The 21,806-nt window shown below is 42.2% G+C and overlaps 1 protein-coding gene across 1 annotated transcript in view; it reads left to right on the top strand.

Moving 5' to 3' along the window:
* The first annotated feature begins 755 nt into the window (after positions 1–755).
* The window catches only part of adamts9 (ADAM metallopeptidase with thrombospondin type 1 motif, 9), a 38,366-nt gene continuing 17,315 nt past the window's right edge, over positions 756–21,806 (top strand). Inside the window, exons 1-25 of the mRNA XM_005731212.1 lie at positions 756–944; positions 1,236–1,633; positions 2,926–3,088; positions 6,286–6,623; positions 7,234–7,317; positions 7,398–7,522; positions 7,660–7,700; positions 7,815–7,920; positions 8,860–9,006; positions 9,490–9,631; positions 10,177–10,281; positions 11,687–11,832; positions 12,194–12,375; positions 12,505–12,641; positions 12,986–13,103; positions 13,287–13,382; positions 14,290–14,456; positions 14,632–14,761; positions 15,683–15,809; positions 15,904–16,114; positions 16,235–16,399; positions 17,187–17,348; positions 18,614–18,733; positions 21,098–21,205; positions 21,305–21,472. Of these exons, the coding sequence (XP_005731269.1) occupies positions 848–944; positions 1,236–1,633; positions 2,926–3,088; positions 6,286–6,623; positions 7,234–7,317; positions 7,398–7,522; positions 7,660–7,700; positions 7,815–7,920; positions 8,860–9,006; positions 9,490–9,631; positions 10,177–10,281; positions 11,687–11,832; positions 12,194–12,375; positions 12,505–12,641; positions 12,986–13,103; positions 13,287–13,382; positions 14,290–14,456; positions 14,632–14,761; positions 15,683–15,809; positions 15,904–16,114; positions 16,235–16,399; positions 17,187–17,348; positions 18,614–18,733; positions 21,098–21,205; positions 21,305–21,472 (3,783 nt within the window). The 5' untranslated portion in view covers positions 756–847. The remainder of the gene's footprint in view (positions 945–1,235; positions 1,634–2,925; positions 3,089–6,285; positions 6,624–7,233; positions 7,318–7,397; positions 7,523–7,659; positions 7,701–7,814; positions 7,921–8,859; positions 9,007–9,489; positions 9,632–10,176; positions 10,282–11,686; positions 11,833–12,193; positions 12,376–12,504; positions 12,642–12,985; positions 13,104–13,286; positions 13,383–14,289; positions 14,457–14,631; positions 14,762–15,682; positions 15,810–15,903; positions 16,115–16,234; positions 16,400–17,186; positions 17,349–18,613; positions 18,734–21,097; positions 21,206–21,304; positions 21,473–21,806) is intronic.

Here is a 21,806-nt window from a genome sequence, read left to right on the forward strand (position 1 = left end):
GAGTCTAAATGGAGTAATCTACCTGAGTACATGTCAGAATCCAGATTATGCACTACAGTAACGCCCGAGTAATTTTGTTAAAGTATCTTTCTGGAATATCTCCCTGAGAGATGACTGACCCAGATTTTTCAAGACTACCCTAATGAAACCATTACCACTGTCCTCAGACAATACCTTTTCCATCACCTACTTAAGACCTAAAGCAATGCCTGTATACGGCTGTATACGGTTGCCAGTTTGAATTTTGTCACTCTGTGATCCCGTGAACTTCTAAGTATACAGCTAAGATTATCTCATTTGCCCCCAGGGCAGGCATTTCCTATATGGGCCCCACCTCACTGTCATAGTCACCGATCTGCTGCGCATCTGTCCACCCCTCTGAAACGTGATTAACTCAACAATAAAAGTCGGTATGTCACTTTGTGTCACGATGCAAATTTGCAGCTGGATTGCGCAACACGTTGTCTACACGTTATGTCAGATTAGTTGGGCAGCTCTCTCTGAGTATAGGTGGTATAGATTGAAACAACACAACTGATAATATTATATTAGACTGATCCCGCCCCTCTAAGCTAGGGAGAGTTGGTTCACGGGCAAGCGGAGCCCATCGCAGTTGAGTGTTGGAGCAGCCCACTCCTCTCTGCAGTATGCATGTTCGTCAGGGAATCCGCGACGCGCTCACGTCCCAGCAGTGTACTTCATCGGCCAGAGACCATCAACTCAAGAGTCTAGGATAATAAAATTGGATGTGGCAGGCGGACCGGAGGCGGAAAGCCCGGAGTTACCGCAGGAATACAGTACTACTAAGGGAATACAGGCTGGCTCTCTCCTCTGAACGTGGACAATCATGCATGTGCTCTTCTGGGGCTTGGGGTTCCTACTATTCCCTGATTTCTTGAATGTAGTCGCATCTACGGGGACATTGCTTTTGAATTCAAGCACGGGTAAAGTATTTTGCTGTGACAACCCCCGCATTTCTTAAAATTTCTCATGCAGCTGTTTTCTAACACTGACGGCAGAGAATGAATGAGTTTTGAATTCAGTCAAGCGAATGACTTGCAGCGTTTAGATGCCTGAAGTTCACTGACTATCGTTTTCTGACTAAAACAACAGATTTTCAAGACAGAAACAACTTTGATAGAATAATAATCCTTAAACCTTTTTACCCACTGATTTATAATGTAAGTAGACTGTTTTTTAAACCACATTTACATTCTTCTACCTTTATTCCACAGTAAACGAGGAGATCGGCGCTTATGAGGTTGTAACACCGGTGCGAGTGAATGAAGCCGGTGACAAGTTTCCAACCAGTGTGCACTTCAAAAGGAAAAGGCGAAGTTTGGATGAGGGCACAGGCAATAGCACGGATCACTGGGCCTCGCCGAATATCCACTACAGGATATCTGCTTTCGGACAGGACTATCACCTCAACCTGACGTTGGATTCGGGATTTATCGCACCTCTCTACACTGTGACAATACTTGGAGTAGCCCGAGGAGAGAACGTAACGGATTTTGCAGCCGATGAGAGAGAGGAGGAGGAGGAGGACACGGAGTTAAGGCACTGCTTTTACAAAGGACAAGTAAATGCACATGCAGAGCACGCCGCAGTCATCAGTCTGTGCTCTGGACTGGTGAGTTTTTACGCGCGGTTGTACTCGTCGTGCGCGTGATCATTTTACATTCACTTTACTTCTGCAGCATGAGGGCATAAAAAGCTGTGTACGTGTTTTGGAGACTTTTGAGTGAAGCTGTAGCTGATTTAAGAAAAAATAAATAAAACTTTGAAAATTGTTCAAAATTGTATTCGTGGTAGGATTGTGTAGTGGGGCGCATCCAGAAAGTAAGTAACTGATCATTTACCGAGAATCTCGGTTGTGGCTTGCTGCAAAGAGCCCAAGTCGGCTGACTGCACTCAGGTTTACTCCACATTTGTGTCTCTTTCTGGTCCACCGGTAGTCGGTGACGTCTTTAGTACGGGTGGTACTAAAGACGAAGTTGTTCCAGCTCCCAGGCTTCCTAAAGAGGGAGTCCTGATGAGTGATGCTTTGTAGTGGAGGAAAAGTGCACTCAGAGGAGTTTATACATAGAAACCACAGTGAGGTGACAGACAAGAGTAATAGGCCAGCTTTGTTCCCAAATGACAAATCAAACATAAAATGCTTTGAATCCTCTGCTCTGCAGGGAACTTTTGTGGGGCTGAGCTGACATTTATGAAGCATATATTATTATTTATCCAAAACCTCCATCCTAAAACAGGCAATGCTGCCTTTCATTGCAGTACATTCTAAAATAACTTATTGTAGTGAGATCCTCTTTTGTCTTGCCAGACAAAAGTTCAAGTGCAGGCCTTTGCAGAGTAATAGAAACAAAATGTAAGCAGAACAAACAGCATCAAATACTAATACACATAGCCAAATCATTTTTTCCTTATGATATACCATATATATATATTACCATTGATTATCTGGGAGTAGAAACATATGGCAAGCAAACATTATACCAGCCTTCCCCCCCAAGCTTTCATGATGGTTCTCCATATGTGTGCTTTACTGTCCACGAATCTTATCTGGAACATCCTAGACCTCTAAGTTAACCAACTCATGCTAAACATGCCAAACGCATACAAGGTTTGCAGCATACTTGCCAAGTCTTAGTGTTTTCTTGATAGACGGTCTCACATTTAGACCTTTCCTCTGTTATAACATGAATGCAAATGTACTTTGTTTTTACCACTGAAAGCTGCTATGTCTGTGTTTTGCTTATTTTTTTACATTCCTACATTAAGTACAAACTGGTATGTGATCTGCACAGAGCTCAATACTAAAAGATCCTCGAGATATAGATTATTCTCCTTGGTTTTATAAGCACTTAGAGAATATAGATAGCTGTAGCCTAACTGCTATGTGTCTTCTCTGTTACCCAGCTCGGCACTTTCAGGTCTCCAGAAGGGGAGTATTTTGTGGAGCCCCTTCACAGCTATCAAGGAGAACACTATGAAGAGGAACACACAAAACCTCATATTGTATACAGGAAAAGTGCACCGAAGAAACAGACCACTGAGGAGACCTCAGCTTGTGACACTTCAGGTACGGTACATTATATGATGAGTAAGCATGTATGCCATTAGGATATATATCAGACACAGCTCTGTACCTAAAACGTCAGATCCAGACCTTGCTACTGAGGTGCTGTGTTTGACCAGTCAGCTGACCTAAATATCTGCTCTAGTAAACCCTCACCCAGTGTCCTCTTTCTATCAAAACGGCATACTTCTGCTGCTGAGCATGGACCTCCCAGTGTCTAGAAACAGTATATATTGGTTAGATGTAATTGGTTAATGCACATCTTAGTGCTTTAGTGCGACAGGGGACAGAGTAATTAGGCAATTTTGACATTTGTGTGCCACTATGTACATGGGACCTTTAAATTGGTTTGCGCAGATATAATCACTCAAATTTAAAGTCTCCACTATCAGCTGTAACAGGAACCAATTATATAATAGTCAGTGAGCTATTACAGTAATTGTACTAAGGCCCTCTAGGATGATATGCTGCTTATCTGGTTAATGCAAACACAACTTTTCAATTGGTGGGAGGGGCCTCTTTTTCCTTTCATTTGCTTTTTTTTTTCTTATTGTATGGAGTTGAATTCCATACATAAAACTATATCGTTGTGGTGCACTGAAGAAGAATAGTTAATTTCTCACAGCAAAAATGGGTCCAAGCTTTTCCTCCTGTGCTTGTCAGGCGGTTGAAGTTTTAGGACAAATTAATGCTAGCTGGGAATACTCAGTTTGACAGGGGGTTTGTGCACACATGCACAAACACATACACTTTGTGAGGCAGCGAGCAGAGGAGAGGAGACAAAGTAGACTAAGATTTCAGTGTTGATACTGAAGATCACACCTAATCCAAACCACACAGGTATATATTAGTAGCTAACCTTGTCTTTTGAATGGGAACTTCTCAGAATCTCTGTTAGCTGAAGTTTGGTCTGTTTCCATGTCTTTTTCCTGCCATGTGATGGTATGTGTCTCTCAACATAAACCTTTACTGAGGAAAAATGTATCCCTCATCCTTCATGCTAATGTGTTTATATTAGCATAACCATAGCTGTGTAGCTAACCACTGCATAGTTTATATGTCACTGCTCTTTAGTCCTCCATAGACAGCAGAGTTTGAACATTTAGGTTTGGTTTTTTTTGGGGTTTTTTAAACTACCTTAATAAGAATCTGGTTTATCATTTCTAGATTGGAACTAGCAACATAACTTCCTGCTAACTTCTAACGTCACTAAACCTTGTAAATCCTCTTTTTTTTTTAGTGAATTATTTTTATTGGAGCTGTACTGTTTTTAACTTTCAGTGATGCCTCAGTGTTGGGTTGATTTTGGGAACCGAAGGAATGCCTGGACTCATAAATGACTGTATATATTTTGTACATATATTATTTATTGCAATTACAGCTTGAATTTCTTTTGGCACCAATGTGGAACAGTACTTAAATTTTGTTGTAGTACTGTAGAAAGTATGACTGTGCAATGACCATAAAGAGTTAAAGTGAACCCGAATGGCAGGGTTAGGGTTAGAAAAAAAAACCCACCATCAAACTAATAATGCAACTGATTAAATATTAAAGTAATTAAAGTTCTATATCTAAATAAAAAATACATTCTGCCATAAATAGGCTACAGTCAGAGATGTAATGACAAGATTAAAGTATAGTATGAAACTATCCTGGCTTGCATGTCATGCTATAGCCTGCACAGTGCAGTACCCACAGCTGCAGTACAGTAATGAGGAGGTTTTCCAGCTCTCGCACAAGAAGAATCATTTGGAAGCTCACACTTATATCGCCTCATCACAGTTTACTGGCTGAACTTCCTGTTGACTCTTGTACTTCCTCTGCTCCTTTGATAAGAAAGTTGGTAGACCTACTTCCATGAAGATGTAGTGTAAATTTTTACATAAGTGATGGCAACTTGAAACGGTAAAATAATCAAAACTAAAAGCAATAAATATGGAAATCGTTTGTCTTTGTGTGCTGGAGATCCTTCTGAAGATGCTTGCTCTCACTCCATTTGAGTGATTGTTTGTGTTTTCATTTTAGCCTCAAGTGACATAAATGAGACTAAACGCTATTCTGGACACGATTCATTCAGCCTTGCACAAAGTGCTATTGAATCTGTAGACCATTCTTTTTATTTTGAACTGAGAATGGAGACACAACATACACACACAAACAATGTACTTTTGATTTGATCAAAATCAGTAAAAAAAAAAAAAGAAGATAAAAGACAATAAGGAATTAGAAAACAGGCAGGGACAAAATATGAATTTAATATTTAATCATTCACACTGCATAAAATGCCAAAAGGCTTCAAACTTTTTTGGCTGTTGCAATTGACCAGCCTTCAGCTTGCACACAGATTGATCCCTGATTGACTGCAGTGAGCTGACTATGACCGCTCATGCAAATGTGTTTTTTGTTAGAGTGGTGTATGAAAGTTATCCAGTGGTAGCCTTCAGTTTATCCAATGTGACATACCAAAAAGAAGCTGTTACTAGCCACTCCAACAGACTACAGTTTTAAACTATACAAACAAAGATGGAGCTAAGGATGCTGTAAACATATCATACAAGAAAAGACTTTTAACATGATATTTTACAAAATACTTCTCAGTTGAATGTGAAAAAAATATACATGGATTACATTTCTTTCTTGCGGGTGTTTAGGAACGGCAAATTGATCTTTAGCACTATTCATTAATCATCCCTCATAAATGGTGACACATTGGTAATGGTCTAGTAAGGATGATCTGAAAACAAAAAGACTCAGCAGTTCAGCAGATGTTATCTAAGGACATAAAACCTTTCCAGAGTTAAAGAAAAATGCTTCCCAGTTGTTGGATTGTTCTCATTTGATGTGTGCACAGCAATTTGTGTACTCTTTTTATGGCTGGGTTCCAGGTTTACCTTGCCTGAACTCTTTGCCCTCTTTTCCTCCCTTTGCTGAGAGAAAAAAAGGCACTTCAGGCAATGTTCATTTGTCAGCAAACTCTTTTCAGTGGAGGGGGGAGCTTGTTTTGACAATATCCACTTCCAGATCTCATATAGCGCCATCATTTAATAGTTAAACATGACTTCAGCTTAATAGCAAACACATCTTCTTGACAAAGAATGAATTATTCCTTGCCTTGTTTGAGCGAATATGCTTCCAGTCTTCTCAGGCCTGCACTCTTGTATATTTACATTTGCTCCATTTCTTTTGGCTTCTCATTCTAGGACACAAACACAGACATAAGAGACACAAGGTGAAAAGAAGGCCAGCGGCTGGGGTCAGCACTGTGATTAAAGCAGTCCCTGTGGTCAGTACTGGTGTATTCAATGACCTGGAGTCACTGAGCGCTGGCCTGGCCAGCAATGCTTTGCTCAGATCACAGCATGGCAGTGCTAGCGCTAGACCGTCAAATGATAGCAGCGGTGACTCAGGACCTCACAGGAGATCAAAGCGCTTCCTCTCCTACCCGCGCTTTGTTGAAGTTATGCTGGTGGCCGACAGCAAAATGGTGGAGCATCACGGCAGCAACCTACAGCACTACATACTCACGTTAATGTCTATAGTAAGTTCTGATCTCTATGTTTGGTTGGTAGAAATCTTTTGCGCAGATATGGACAGAGTAGGACATCTTCGTGCACACTGATGCACTAAATGTACACACGTGTTCCTCTTTGCTGTTTGCTGTTTGTGCTGCAAGTCAGTCAGCCTTTGGAGGAGAGTTGAGGGAGGTAAAAGGGCACCTTAGGGCAGGGGTAAACAACATTTTCAAACGGCTCGGGGGAAGAGAGGGCAGCTTGAGGGATAGCTGGACAGCTTTGATGAATGTTAAAAAATAGGCTCAGGTATGTTACATAGGCTGCATACTCTCGACCACTTCAAACACCAGTTTCCGCCTGCATCTGGGGCTGAACTGAAAGTCCTGGGGAGGCAGCGATGACCCATATTCTAGTCTGGGGAAAGGCTGACTTGTCCACAGGGGCTCAAGCTGTTATCATGCCGATCCTTCAATCAAACAAAATCTCTGGTACTTGCTTGAAACTGCAAGTAAGCAGCCCATAAAACCACTAGCACTAAATATACAATGTCACATCCAATCTGGCTCAACTTAATTTAAACATTGATTTTCTCTTTAGGTTTGAGGTCACGTTTTGTGTCTTTGTTGTTTTTTTCAGGTGTCTTCCATATACAAGGACCCCAGCATTGGAAACCTGATTAACATTGTGATTGTAAAGTTAGTTATAATAAACAACGAGCTGGTAAGAATACTTAATTTGCTTCCACGCCACAACATGGTGCACGTTCCTATAATTTATTCTTTTTTCTGTGTCCTTCTCAGGATGGTCCAGTTATTTCATTTAATGCACAGACCACTTTAAAGAACTTCTGCATCTGGCAGCAGAGTCAGAACGTCCTGGATGATAACCACCACTCCCATCACGACACTGCCATCCTAATCACCAGGTGCAAGAGGAATTGTGGAAGCTTTCATTTTTCAAAATGCAAATATTCCGTGAACCAAAAATGTAGAGGGATCCTGACAAAATTCTAAAATGTAGACTAACAATGACCGAGATCAATTATCTTTGTTTTCACCACAGGCAGGACATCTGTAGAGCGAGGGATAAGTGTGACACCTTAGGTAAATGCATATTTGTTCTTTTTCTTTTTTTTTGTAACAGAGTGATACAAATTATAGTAGAAATGTACATTAAATAAATACAAAAGAAAATGAACTGAGCTTCTTCTTATTCAGGACTTGCAGAGTTGGGGACCGTGTGTGATCCCTACAGGAGCTGCAGCATCAGTGAGGACAATGGACTCAGTACTGCATTCACCATTGCCCACGAACTTGGACATGTGTAAGAGCAGCTGACATTTTTCCACTGATTTGTTTTTTCATCAGTCATAAATACTTGGTTTTGTTCTTAGTTACACATCACTAGAGCTTCAGAACACTTTCTAGGAATTTATAACAGCTGATACCATAAATTCTGCACATCTGGATAAAAAAATGTATCCCTGCTTTTCATTTTGAGAGCAAAAAAAAATCTGTAACCTGGATTCTCAGAATTGAATTTAAACCACTTCTTGGTTTCCTTTGCCCTTCAGCAAACTCCACTGTCCAAAGTCCTGAGTAAGCGTTCTACTCTGGAGACTGTTACAGACTTTAATAGTCCTCATCTCAAACAAATGCTCCTTTTCTTATTATTGGGTTGCATGTTTATCTGCATCAGGCTGGGGCAGCATGCTTGATGACTGATTTGCGACAAAGCTCGGTGTTGTAGGCGGACAGCTTAGCAACAAGGAGTGTGATGCCGCACCTGTCCACCATCGACCGGGAGTACATTTGTTTACCCTGCAGGAGCTTGAATGCTTCACTTATTCTTCTCTCAGTTTTCATATAATTTAATATCTTTCTATCCAGTCTTGCCACAGGCAGGCAATACAAATGCTGTGCATTATTTTGTATAGCAACCTTGAATGAGTTTCCCAAAGCCAATAAGATGGTGACAGTAGAAAAATAGAATTGCTGTTTAGATGTTGCTGAAGAAATGAAGTACAGTCAAACACAACACAAATTGCTATTTGTCACTGCCACTTTGTGAAGCACAATAAAACATATCAAGAAGTTGACGTCCTGCCAAGAAGCAATAACCACACTGGCAAAACAGAGCCATGCAGGGCCATGGAAGTACAGCTAGTGGGGACATTTGAAAACGCTCTATTTGTTGCTTGTTAATATAAATAGCTTTTTTTTTTTTTATGCCTGAACATGTTTTTTTCCTCTATTCTTCCAGGTTCAACATGCCTCACGATGACAGTAACAAGTGTAAGGAGGATGGAGTAAAGATTCAACAACATGTGATGGCTCCCACACTTAATTACAACACAAACCCTTGGATGTGGTCCAAGTGTAGCAGGAAGTACATCACAGAGTTCCTTGAGTATGTCATACTGTTGTCTTCATCATTGTTCCAAACATGCATGGGGAATAGAACTGGGAAAACGTAGCAAAAATGACCTCCTAAAACCTGGCTAAATATTCTTTAATAACTGTGCAGGTTTACACAAACACACACACGCCAACACACACAGTGCATTGGTAGCCACAGTCAAACTGTCATCATTTCTCAGGGCTGTTGCACCCTCTGGTCTCGTCTCTCGTACACACTGAGAAAGACCCAGAACTCTTGGAGTAATAATATTTAATGACCTACCTCCAAAGCAATGCATAGTATCCCTCCATCCTTGACTTCCTGAGTTCCCCACCACTTACCACATATAGCTAGTTCAACACAAGACGTTTTTCAAGATGTTTTTGTGCAGAAAAATAACCACTCCAGCTGTACTGAGTGTGCTTTCTGTCTGTTTGTTTCTCTTGTTTTTATCCCTTTTCTTTAAGTCATTTTATTTTTATTTCTTAATAGCACAGGATATGGTGAGTGCTTGCTCGATGAGCCCGTTTCTAGACCGTACGCTCTCTCGCAGCAGCTGCCCGGGCGGATATACAATGTCAATAAACAGTGTGAATTGATATTTGGGCCGGGAACGCAGGTGTGCCCTTATATGGTAAGCGGACTCGGTGTGCAAATCTGAACTGTCATGTTGCACGTGGGGGTCTCAGAGGGGAGCGGAGGGAGTTGAGATTCAGTGCAGCAGAGGTTCTCGGATGACTCTGAAGCCTTTAAAGTCACTTGCCACGTTTAACATCTTCTGAAACACAAGCAAAGTGAAGCCAGATTTAATTTGAATTTAAGTTAAAAAAGTGACATTTCAGTTTAATAATACAGAAATGTCTTTAAATATGTGACACTATAGTTTCTTGGCTTGTGGTTTTCACTCAGTCTAAAAGGTCACGCAGGCTTAGAAATACCTGGCAAATGAAATTGTTGATGCAGCAAATTTAGTGTAGGGAGGCATATTGTTTGATAGAATGTGCTAAATTGGAAGTCTGCTGGCTTGAGTCCATGCTGTATATTAATGGAGTTGTTTACAGTCAGGGAAATAAACATGACATTTATGAGCCATAGCTTGTTCTTTTAGTTTATTTTTTTTCCTGGAATCCCAGCATTGACTCTTAATGTGTGTGTGTGTGTGTGTTCGTGTGTTCTCAGACCCAGTGTCGAAGACTATGGTGCACAAGTCCAGAGGGCGCCCAGCGGGGCTGCAGGACTCAGCACATGCCGTGGGCAGATGGCACCGACTGTTCACCTGGAAAGGTAAGAGCAATGCTGATAGTGTAATGCATTAGTGTGTAAATGGTAAAGGAGAAGACCCTTGAACTGATTTTAATTAAGCCAGAAGCTTGGGGATAATTAAGTAAGGGGTGGAATGCCAAATTTTAATCACTTCAGTTCGGCTGAAGGTGGCGATTTAAGCCCACCACAAGAAAAAAAGTCCATGAACCTTAGCATTGCCTAGTGTTGGTGGCCAGGAAGAGGGGACGTTATACAATCAACGAAATGTTGTTTTTTTTTTTAAATGTTTATATTATGTGTTTTTTAGATGTACTTTACAAATTATGTCAAGCGGTTTTACCCAACTGTGTCAAGTTACTCGTAAGAAACATTTTATTTTAAAATGTTCTCATGTTGTGGCTTTTTTGACTCATAGAAAAGCAAAAATCTACCAAAACACATGAAAAAGAAAAATCTCGCTATTGTTGGTTTTAAAGATCCCTTTTTAGTTGGATTTATTAAAAAAAAGTTTTCTTATATCATTTCTAATATTTGAGGGAAACACTGGCAGGTTATCTCAACACATGCACAATTTGTTGTGCAAAATGACAAAACAAGACTTGTCAAAAGTCAAGTTTCCACTGATACATGTAAACTCTTGTTACTAGTAAATGAGTGGTGGAAAGCTGTGAATGATGCTTACTCTGCCTAAGCTTATAATTAGAACTTTTGCACCGACTTCCTGCTTCCTGTCACTAAGACTGAGACATGAAAGCACCATGGACCAGCTGAACTACACCTCCAGGTCCCACGACCTGCAGATGCACACACACACACAGGCACACACTTGTTTTCATATCTTAGTGAGTACATCTAATTGACATAATGGTTTCCCTAGCAACTTACCCTAACCCTACCATCAAAATCGAATGTCTAACCCTAAGCCTTAGCGTAAACCTCACCATAACTTTATTGTAATCCTAACACTAAAACCACATTTTGAGCCTCAAAAATGCATTAAAACTTGTGGGGACGGGCACGTTGTCCCCATAAGTCCCTGTTGGTCCCCACAAGAATAGTAGCATGCCAATTTTCTGTCTAAACATGTACACTCACACACACAGACAAGCTGAAACCTTTTGGTGTTTGTCTCATCTCTTGTCATGCCAGCGCACACCACACTAATGACTAAAATGAAGTCTGTTTTTTTAACAGTATAAAATGATCCTTCTGTTTGGAGCTGAGATATATTTATTGACTGTAAGGGTGACATTTTCTTGTCCTCTCTCCAGCCAGACACAGTTGTGAATTTTTTTTTCCCAGTTCCAAATTTCTCCCAGATTAGCTTTAAAGCACAGAAGAGCAGATGGATGTGTTGGCATTTCTTTTTGTTATCTTCTCTTCACTCATCTCTCCTTTACTTTTCCCCTTTGTTCCTCTCTTGCAGCACTGCAAACATGGGCTGTGTATAACCAAAGAGCACGATGCCTCACCTGTTGAGGGAGCGTGGGGAGTCTGGAGTCCTTTTGGCACCTGTTCGCGGACATGCGGCGGAGGCATAAAGATTGCCATGCGCGAATGCAACCGACCCGTGTGAGCAGCCCGTTCCTTTGTAGTCACGCATGCCTATTGGACCTTGTCTCCAAAGTCAGTGTTCCATAGATCAAACCTCCTTAAGGGAATTCTTTCCATAGCTAATGCTCATCAAAACAGGCTCTCTGATGGCATATCTTACAGGATTGTTTCCTGGTAAATATGGAGATCAGTCAGTCTTCCTGAATAATGGACGAATAGAAAAGAGTAGAGCGTGTGGATAAGTTGGAAATTAAAAACTAACAACAGGCTGAGCAAAGAGAGGGAAATTGATAAACTGATAAGTGTCCTCTGAGAAAAGGTGCTTAACACAAGGGAATGATTCAGTTTTACTGCTTTTATCCCACGTTTTCACTCTCAGGCCCAGAAATGGAGGAACGTACTGTGTTGGTCGCCGGATGAAGTTTCGTTCCTGCAACTCTGAGCCCTGCTCCAAGCAGAAGAAGGACTTCAGGGAGGAACAGTGTGCTGCTTTTGACGGCAGGCACTTTAACATCAACGGTCTACCTCCAAATGTTCGCTGGGTGCCCAAGTACAGCGGAAGTGAGAATAGTTTTTTTCACATCACAGTGGCATCTTAATACTTACTTCATGAATAACAGCCATAATGTAAGCTTTGCATTTATTTGAGTCACCATGAAATAATTATCTGTATTCTATCTCCTGTGTCAGTTCTGATGAAGGACAGATGTAAGCTGTTCTGCAGGGTTGCAGGCAGCACAGCCTACTATCAGCTCAGGGACAGGGTCATTGACGGCACGCCATGTGGACCCGATACCAACGACATCTGTGTCCAGGGCCTGTGCAGAGTGAGCTTTCTAATTCTGTTCATTTAGCAGCAGCGGTTCATGGTTATTTGTAATAATAGCAGAGCAGGGACCATTCTTGAACAGTAACCGTGTTTAGTGGATAAAATAGTAAGCACCTACATTACTAACATAACGCGTGATCTCCAAACCACGCACAGTTTTCAGTATATTCCAGCTCAGACAATGGGATTTTTATATTCATAGATGCACTAAAGTTAAGCTAAAATGCGTCTCAAAAGAATCAATTACATATTTGCTATGATTTGGTGATTTTCTAATAAAGTCCTTTAATTAAAAATCCTTAATTTTCTTATTGTGTATTTCCTACTTCCCGTACTGAGCAGCAGGCGGGCTGTGATCATGTACTCAACTCTAAAGCCAGGAGGGACAAATGTGGCGTATGTGGAGGCGATAACTCTTCCTGCAAAACTGTAGCAGGCACCTTCAACATTGTACGCTATGGTGAGTAACAACCTCTTTTATTACCCCCATCAGTCTCCATTTCAGTACATATAAATGGTAATAGCTGTTGTGGCAGTTATTATATTGCTTACACACCTCAGCAGAAAAGCATCGATGGATGGGTTCACTTGTTAGTGCATTTACAGACCTGGGTGCGCTAATGCGCTGCATATGTATTTGCAGGCTATAACGAAGTGGTGCGAATACCAAGTGGTGCTACAAACATAGATGTGCGTCAACACAGTTACTCAGGGAAACCGGAGGATGACAACTACCTCGGTAAGACAGCCAACAATTGTTAATACTTCGATTGTATTTTTACATTTCCAGTCGTGCTGTTTGAAGTCATTTCTGGAGGAATGCGCTGTTAAAAAGATGCGTGTTTATGAGATGTGCTTGAGTGTTTATGAGAAGGACAGCGTTCAGCCTTCAGTGTAAAGCCGGGCACTGCATAACTGCCGTAGATTTTGCAAATACTATGCATGCAAATCCATTAAATGCCTGCGGGTACCAATCCAGCAAGGTCCCTTAGTTTAAAAGCTTTAGTACTTGCTCTAAGGCTCTGTCTCAGCCTGTTCATACCACTGACCTACTCATGTTTTTTGTGCTCGTGTGTTGTTTTTATTGTGTGCATGTCCTTGATGCAAACTTCTGAACATAGTGTGATCCTTAACTGTGTGTTTCAGTGTTTCTATATATTGGGACAACCCAAAGCGGATTGATTGTTTTTTTTGTCTGTGTGCGTGTGCAATAAATGCCACTCTCCACAACCATATTAGTGTAATGTGTGAAATGGCGAGGAAAGTAAAGGCAGGAAATTAGCTCCATAATCGCATTAGGGTGAACGAGTGCAGAAGACTGACTGTTGAACAGAACAGGGTGCCCCTGGATGGGACTTCTTCGGGAACAGAGGATTATTTTAGCCCAATAAGGCTTTACTGTTACCCACTGTGTGTGCCTTACTGTAAATGAACATTTTAAGCCACTGTGTTTCCTAAGCTGCTCTGCTGCGCGCAGAAATAAGTTCATGTTTGTGCAGGTTCCTGCCATAAACAGTGATTTGCACAAAGTAATTCACCTTTATGCATTTTTTTTTAAAATCAGCTAATAAATCAAAGCTAGCTTGAGTTTACACAAACTCTTTTCAGTGTGATGAAGCCAACTAACTGTTTCTGCCTCCCTGTAGCCATATCAAATAGCCGCGGAGAGTTCCTGCTTAACGGGGAGTTTGTGGTTAGCATGTTCAAAAGGGAAATCAAAGTAGGAAATGCCATCATCGAGTACAGCGGTTCCGACCATGTCATTGAGAGGATCAACTGTACTGACCGCATAGAAGAGGAGATCGTTATCCAGGTAAGCTGTCCTTATCATGACAATTTGGTATCTTGTGCAGGAGATGTGAAGATAGAAGATGGTGATTTAATAGAAGAGAGGAATGCAGAATCATAAATCCTTCTACAGACTTGATCTTTCAAATTTACAATTGTAAGGTTGTGTAATGTATATCACATTGCCTGCTTTTTCCCAGGTGCTTTCTGTGGGGAACCTTTACAACCCAGATGTCAGGTATTCCTTTAACATTCCCATAGAGGATAAGCCTCAACAGTTCTTCTGGGATGCTTATGGGCCCTGGCAGGAGTGTAGTCGTCTGTGCCAAGGTGAGGGGGAGGCACATGTGGTTTGCAGGGTGAGATGATGGGAAAGGTGAATGATAAACTGTGTGGTCAGAGTAAAAATGAGATGGGATGGAGATGGAATGAAGGAAGAAGAACATTTAGAAAATGCTGAGCAGGAGACCCAGGAGATGGAGGATGCTGTAGTTACCATTAAACATGGTCATTGTAGGCATTTAGCCTTTGTACAAGTGATTAAATATCAGTTTTACACTATGCCGTGGCACATCTGCTTGGCATGACTGTGGAGAGGTCAGAGTACGTGGGTGTGCGGAGGAAGATTGCAAGCAAACTCGAAAACCTGTTATGTGTGTTACAAGTCAATTTTTTTTTCTGTTTAAGAATGCCTTTCTCCACTTTTTGGCACCACCCTGCTTCAGCAACTGAAGGGAAACCAATAACTCCACAGTTCACAGCAGGATAAACATCTAGCATATAACACATTAAGCTCTCATAGCGTTCAGCTGCAAAACTTGGTAACATGAGGTGGTGATCTATTGCCACATTAAGGTTCATATCGTGCTGTAATTTTACACAAAAGCCAAAGTGAGGTGTACACACTTTTCACGCTGGCATTTATTGCACTCCCGACGATGAGCCATATTTTACTTGAGCCAGATGGTGCATCAACCCAGATAACTACTTGCAGGTCGGGCAGTAAAAAGTCACTTTCATCTCATGATAAAGTTACGAAACCCGAGATTGTAACTCAAGCTTGAGATTCTGTTTACATCTTTGTAAATTTCTTATTAGTTATAAAACAGATCTCTTTATTTAAATGACACAGCTTTTCTTCAATTTCCTTTGCCATTTTGACTCATGTTTGATTTATTTTTTGTTATAGTGTGTTGCCAAGATGTTTTAGAGTGGCTGTCACTTAGAACCTCAATTTTTGTACCCTCACAGGAGAGCGCAAGCGGAAGATTCTCTGTAGCAGAGAATCGGACAGGGTGGTGGTGTCAGACCAGAGGTGCCACGGCACAGCGAGACCTGCTGTCATCACTGAGCCATGCAACACTGAATGTGAACTTAGGTTTGCATCATCACTCTAAACCATTTGATCCATCTGACTGACACTTTATTTGGTCTTTGCAGTGCAAAGATTTACCCACTTGTTCTTTACGCAGATGGCACGTTGCTCGAAAAAGTGAGTGTACAGCCCAGTGCGGCCAAGGATATCGTACCCTGGAAATATACTGTGCTAAAATCAACCGTGCAGACGGCAAGACCCAGAAGGTTGATGACCGCTACTGTAGCGGTCAGCGCAAACCTGATGACAAGGAAGGCTGTCACGGAGACTGTAACCCGGGTGGTTGGGAGTACTCATCCTGGTCGGAGGTACGAACTCTGTTGGAAGTCTGGGGATTTGTTTGTCCGCACTGACCAGATGTTTGTCCAAGTTTATCTCGGGTTGTGTATGTGTTTACACTTGTTGATGCTCAAATGTTTGTGCTGCAGTGCTCCAAGAGCTGCGGTGGAGGAACCCGCCGTCGAGGGGCAGTGTGTCGAAAGGCAGCTGAGGCTGGTGGCGATGAGAGCAAATGCAGTCAAAGGGACAAGCTGACCGTCCAACCCTGCAATGAATTCCTCTGTCCGCAGTGGAAGACTGGAGACTGGTCTGAGGTCAGTTTAGCAATTATTGTATTGTCTTTGCGTTTAGAAGAAAATAAGACCCCGGGGGCATGTGCGCTGCACTCTCTGCACCTTTGGTGGCTTGCTCTGGGGCCGACAGTTTCAAGTGAAGAAAATAAGACTTTTACCTAAGTAGTTAAAGTGGACACCTTTTCAAGCTGCAGATGTATGTGTTTTTGTGTTTCTGTGCAGGTTTTCAACTCGCTCAGTGATTTGTTTGTGAGATTTTTAGACGAGTATGTGTCTAGGGCTACTCAACGTAAAGAATAACAGACTTCTTTGTAAATGCTGGAGTATTAAAGCAGCGGTGATCTAGGTCAAATGTCAAATCCCAGTGCTGATTGTGAATGTCTCAGCTTTAGGAGAGTTACTCCCCTCCTTCCACTCCAAATGAGTGTTGGGTAAGAGGTGATTGCAGGGTGAAATCGTTCTTAAACTCCTGCACAGTTTACACATCGTAGAGCAAGGAGCTTGCAAAGCTGTGGGCTGCATTCCGGGAATTTTTCAGATCTCCCGTGTGGTGTTGCCAGAACCCGTATGCTGTAATATATACATATGGACTGTACTCGCACATAAATAAACACACTCACACTTTTTTTGTTTTTGCGGCTAGGGGCTTTCTAATGTGCATATACTGCTTTACTTAAAACCAAGAGAACTTCCTCTATCATGAATCTGAATACTTGTAACTGCTCATTTCTTGTACTCATTTAGCGATTAACTATGTACGCAATTCATGGCGTTATAACCTGTAACATTTATTTATTTATTTTTTTAGTGCCTTGTGACATGTGGTAAAGGCTACAAGCATCGCCAGACGTGGTGTCAGTTTGGTGAGGACCGTCTAGATGATCGCTTTTGTGGGTCGTCTAAACCTGAGTCAGTCCAGACGTGCCAACAGCAGGAGTGTGCCGCTTGGCAGGTTGGACCTTGGGGACAGGTGAGTCAACCCTGTATTTATGATTTGTGCAGCATTCAGTACACAGTGCTCGACTGTTTTTGTTCAAAGCTGTAAGAAGTCGGGTCATTTATCAGGTCATTATAGAAAGTAAACCCCAACAATCAGACGACTCCCTATGAGCAAGCACTTGGCAACACTGGGAAGGAAAAACTCCCTTTTAACAGGAAAAAAAGACCCTCCGACAGAACCAGGCTCAGTGAGGGGCGGCCATCTGCCACAACTGGTTGGTAGTGAGGGACGGCAGACAGGAAAAAAGACGAGCTAAATATAAAGGAAGATATGGTAACTGACTGTGGTTGGTTCTATCTATCTCAAGGGTTCCATGTAAAATGGAAAATTTTATTTGCATACTGACATGAGTAAATCTTTTCATTTAAAGAAGATATAATCTATCTTTAATCAATCAGTTTGGTTGAATAATTTTTATAGTTCTATAGCAGATCTTTTTTTCCAAGGCATTTAAAAGAGTATGCTGTATATATAGATTTAGAGCCACTGCTTTCATACTTGCATACATGCAATATGAAAGTCTACCCAGTTGATGGGTCACAGCTCAGCAAGAGAAATTTGCTATTACTTCTCTGATGAATTGGTCTCTAATGTAAATCATCGGGTGGATACACAGACAAGCTACGCTCGTTATTTAGCACTGAACTCTCTGCTGTTTAGAGTCACAGGACATGTCATGAAAATGAAGATACAAAAGCAATGGACAGTCTTCATAGCAGTGTTCCCAGAAAGCGCGTTATATATCTGTGTGCGCACCCATTCTCATTTGTGTACGTGTGCAGAACAGAACACCCAAAAATGCGAGCTATTTTGTGCCCCTCGTCAGAGGATGTGCACATTTTAAGGTATATTTGAAGTGGTTTAATGAAGCATGATCAAATGGCAGCTGAAGTTGCCGCCACACAAGTTTGACCCCGTTTCACTGAAGGCAGTGAGCCAGAAGAAAGCGCGGGATAGTACCCTCTGACTGAGCTGCAGTGGGAAAACGGCCAGTCCAATGTATATGAATATCCTCATGTATGATTTTTGTTAGAAGACCTTTTTCTAAAGTGAGCTAACATTTTTTCTATATGCTCTATATACTCATGTGTGCAGGGGTTGCTCTGGTGGCTCCAACAAAACATCTGTTTTTTGCTTGCCTTTCTTGTCTTTTTCTCAGTTTTCTTTTTGGCTGACTGTTGCAAATGTTTTCCCATCACGCCTCCTTTGTTTCTTTTTTCTCTCTTTGAACCCAGTGCACTACCTCTTGTGGGCCAGGCTACCAGATGCGAGCAGTGAAGTGCGTGGTGGGCTCTTATGGTGCCGTCATGGACGACACCGAATGTAACGCAGCCACGCGACCCACTGACACCCAGGTAAGGGGTCTTATCGTCCTTTCTTTTCCCCCACAATCTGCTTATCATCTCCTCACTCTGAGAGCATTTTCTTTGCTCCGTAGTTGAGTGTGAAGGAAGAAGATGCACGCTTGTACTGAAAATGTACACAAAAAACCTGGCATTTCATTTCCACCTGGTCTCAATAAAAGCTGTCCCGCCTGCTCCAAATGCAGAGGGAAGTTTACCAGCCTCACTATCCCACCATAAAGACAAAACTCTGAGACAGAATCCCTAATATGTTTCTCTTGAAAACAATTTCACTTGTGTCATCTAGCTGACACTTGAAATGTTTGGCAGAAGCAATGATTGCGTTAAGCCTGGGGCACATGAGAAGGAGGTGACATGCACAAACACTTGCGAGACTGGCTGCACTAAATTCCAGTTTTTCTCTGTAATTTTTACAAACCCCCAATGCACAATCTTTAAAAGATTTGTTGAATTTCTAAACCAACTTTCCCAGACATAATCAGACTGGGTTAAATACAAACAGTTCTTTATGCTTATAGAAGCATAGACAGGAACATCAGCCCACTGTTTGACCAAACCTGCAGCTTAAAACAGCAAAGTTTACCTACCCTGCTCTTACCTCAGCATACAATGGGAATTTGCTTATTATGGAAACCATCAACTAATATAAGCTCCTTTTAAAAAATGCAGTAAGATGGTTTGGGGTTGGAGTCCACCAGCCAGCTGGGTCCTTTCTGTGCATTTTCTCCAGGTACTTTGGCTTTCTAACTCAGCCCATAGACATGCATGATACAGAGATGATCTAAACTGACCTTAGATGTAAATGTGAGGGTGACTGGTTGTCTGTCTTTCCATATTAACCCTGTGATAGACTGATGACCTTCTATTATCTAGCAAACATATCATAAGAGCCTATCCCTGCTGCCTCCTACGATATGCAGCTAGGATAGGCTCCAGTTAGTTCCCTCCATGGATGAATGTTTTAGAAAGTGGTTGGACTGAAGGATGTATTAACTAATTTTTTCCAACTTACAAGCATTATTTTTTCGGACCTGAAGAAGCACTACCTTGCAATTTCTCTGTCTCGTTACCACTTAACTTTCCAATGATTCCAGCACCACGAGTGCACAGTTATTTACCCCCAGTTTGATTTTCACGCATGTTTTGTGTCAAAACATCCTGTATTTGTGGCAGCCATAAATAAATCAGAAATCACAGCTATATCACAGAGGACATGCTTCAAATAAATAATTACCAGCATTTAAAGTAGGCTAGTTCAAAGCCGTGCTTCTCCTCCACTTACCCATGTTGTAGACTGACAGAGGGTTATGTCAGTCTACATCATACGATGTTGGGAAATGACACTCACCCAGGTTAATTTTCTTGCCAATTGTTTGTGTGTGTGTATATGGTGAACTTTGCACACAACTTGCACAGAAACCCCGACAGAAACTTGCAATATTTTGAACTGAATGAGAGGTTTGTTTGGTCAGCGTATGGCGTAAACCCATTTCAGAGCGCTTAGCATGCAGACTCAGGATGAGGCCCCCCTCTAGTCACAGCAGCTCGCAATTCCGGTGCTTGGACCAGCAGAGACCGGTGACCAGTGACCCTGAAGCAGTCGCCCCACCTCGTTGTGATTCTAACCAGCCAGCCATGAAGTGGGCCACCAGGCCACTAGTCCCACCACCACCCTGCACCAGGACATAGGATGAGAGAGACTGATAGATGGAGGGAGGTTTTAGTACAAGGTTGTTCATGTCTTGGATTTCTTGTAGTATATATTTGTTAATATTCTATTGATGCATGCAAATGCAAGTACAACAGGAAGCATGTGGAGAGCTTCCTGTTACTTTGTTTCTTTTTGGAGGCTGCATGCTGAATGTGTAGCCCAAGTCTGTGCGACCTGATCCAGTACTCATTCCTAAAGACACGGGGTCAGAGGGCATCAGAGGGCATATGGAGGGGAAAGAGGGAAAGGCGGAAGGTGCGGGACAAGGGGGTGGATTAGGGGTGGAGTTTACAACCACGCCAGCATAGGCATTGGAGCCCTGAATACCACTCCACTATGACCTGTTATGACAGGGATCAGGGCTTTATGCTGAGTGGCTTACTGCCACAATCCATAGTTTGAACTGACGGGGCGGACCCTGTTAATGTTGTTTTGGTAAGTTGAGGGGAAAGGGTCGATGGGAAGCATAACTACTCTCAAACGTAGAGCCGAAGGAATATAGTTTAAGTTGCTCACGACTGTCCCATGTCAGAAAAGCTATCTCTGATATTCATGGTATTTTGTTGTCAGGGACAGATGTTGTTACAGTATATTCATTTTGCTAATCACTGCATGAATGGGTGTATGTGTCTCTTCTTCCACAGGACTGTGAAATAGCCCAGTGTCCCAGCAGCCACCCTGTTCCCCCAGGGACCAAAGTCCCTTCCCACCCGGGCCACAAAACCCAGTGGCGATTTGGTTCCTGGACCCAGGTTGGCAGTGCTGTCACATTTTTTGTTTATTTTACTTTTTATCTGCTTTTCTCATTTGGTTGGTTTCCGGTTTCTTAATCTTTCTCTCCCGCAAAACAGTGTAGCGCCAGCTGTGGCAAAGGGACACGGATGCGCTATGTGAGTTGCCGTGACGACCAGGGCGGCGTGGCCGACGAGTCGGCATGCGCCCACCTACCAAAGCCTCCTTCAAGGGAAGTGTGCACAGTCGTGGCATGTGGACAGTGGAAAGTGCTGGAATGGACAGTGGTAAGAAGACCAACATGTGTATATGATTGACTGACTCAAATAATTAAGAACTTGCAAAAGAGCTTTTCTGCTGACAAAATAATTATTTCCTTATAGTGACAGATTAACCTACATTGTGTCATCAATATTTGCCATCCAGATGTGTTTCTCCCCCCTCCATGTTTGCTCCATTGTTCACTGTAGACTCATTTTAACCCTGACAACCAGTGTCTGCACACGCTATGCAGATGTTAATGTGTTAGCCAGCCAGGATGTGGAGACAGGGTGGCAGCTGGAATGCGTGGATGTTAGACTGGAGGAGGGCTGCAGTGAAGTTATAGGAGGAGAGAGAGAG

The sequence above is a fragment of the Pundamilia nyererei genome, unplaced genomic scaffold, assembly GCF_000239375.1.
Source record: "Pundamilia nyererei isolate P.nyererei 1_Seehausen unplaced genomic scaffold, PunNye1.0 scaffold00042, whole genome shotgun sequence".
Classification (NCBI taxonomy): Eukaryota; Metazoa; Chordata; class Actinopteri; order Cichliformes; family Cichlidae; genus Pundamilia; species Pundamilia nyererei.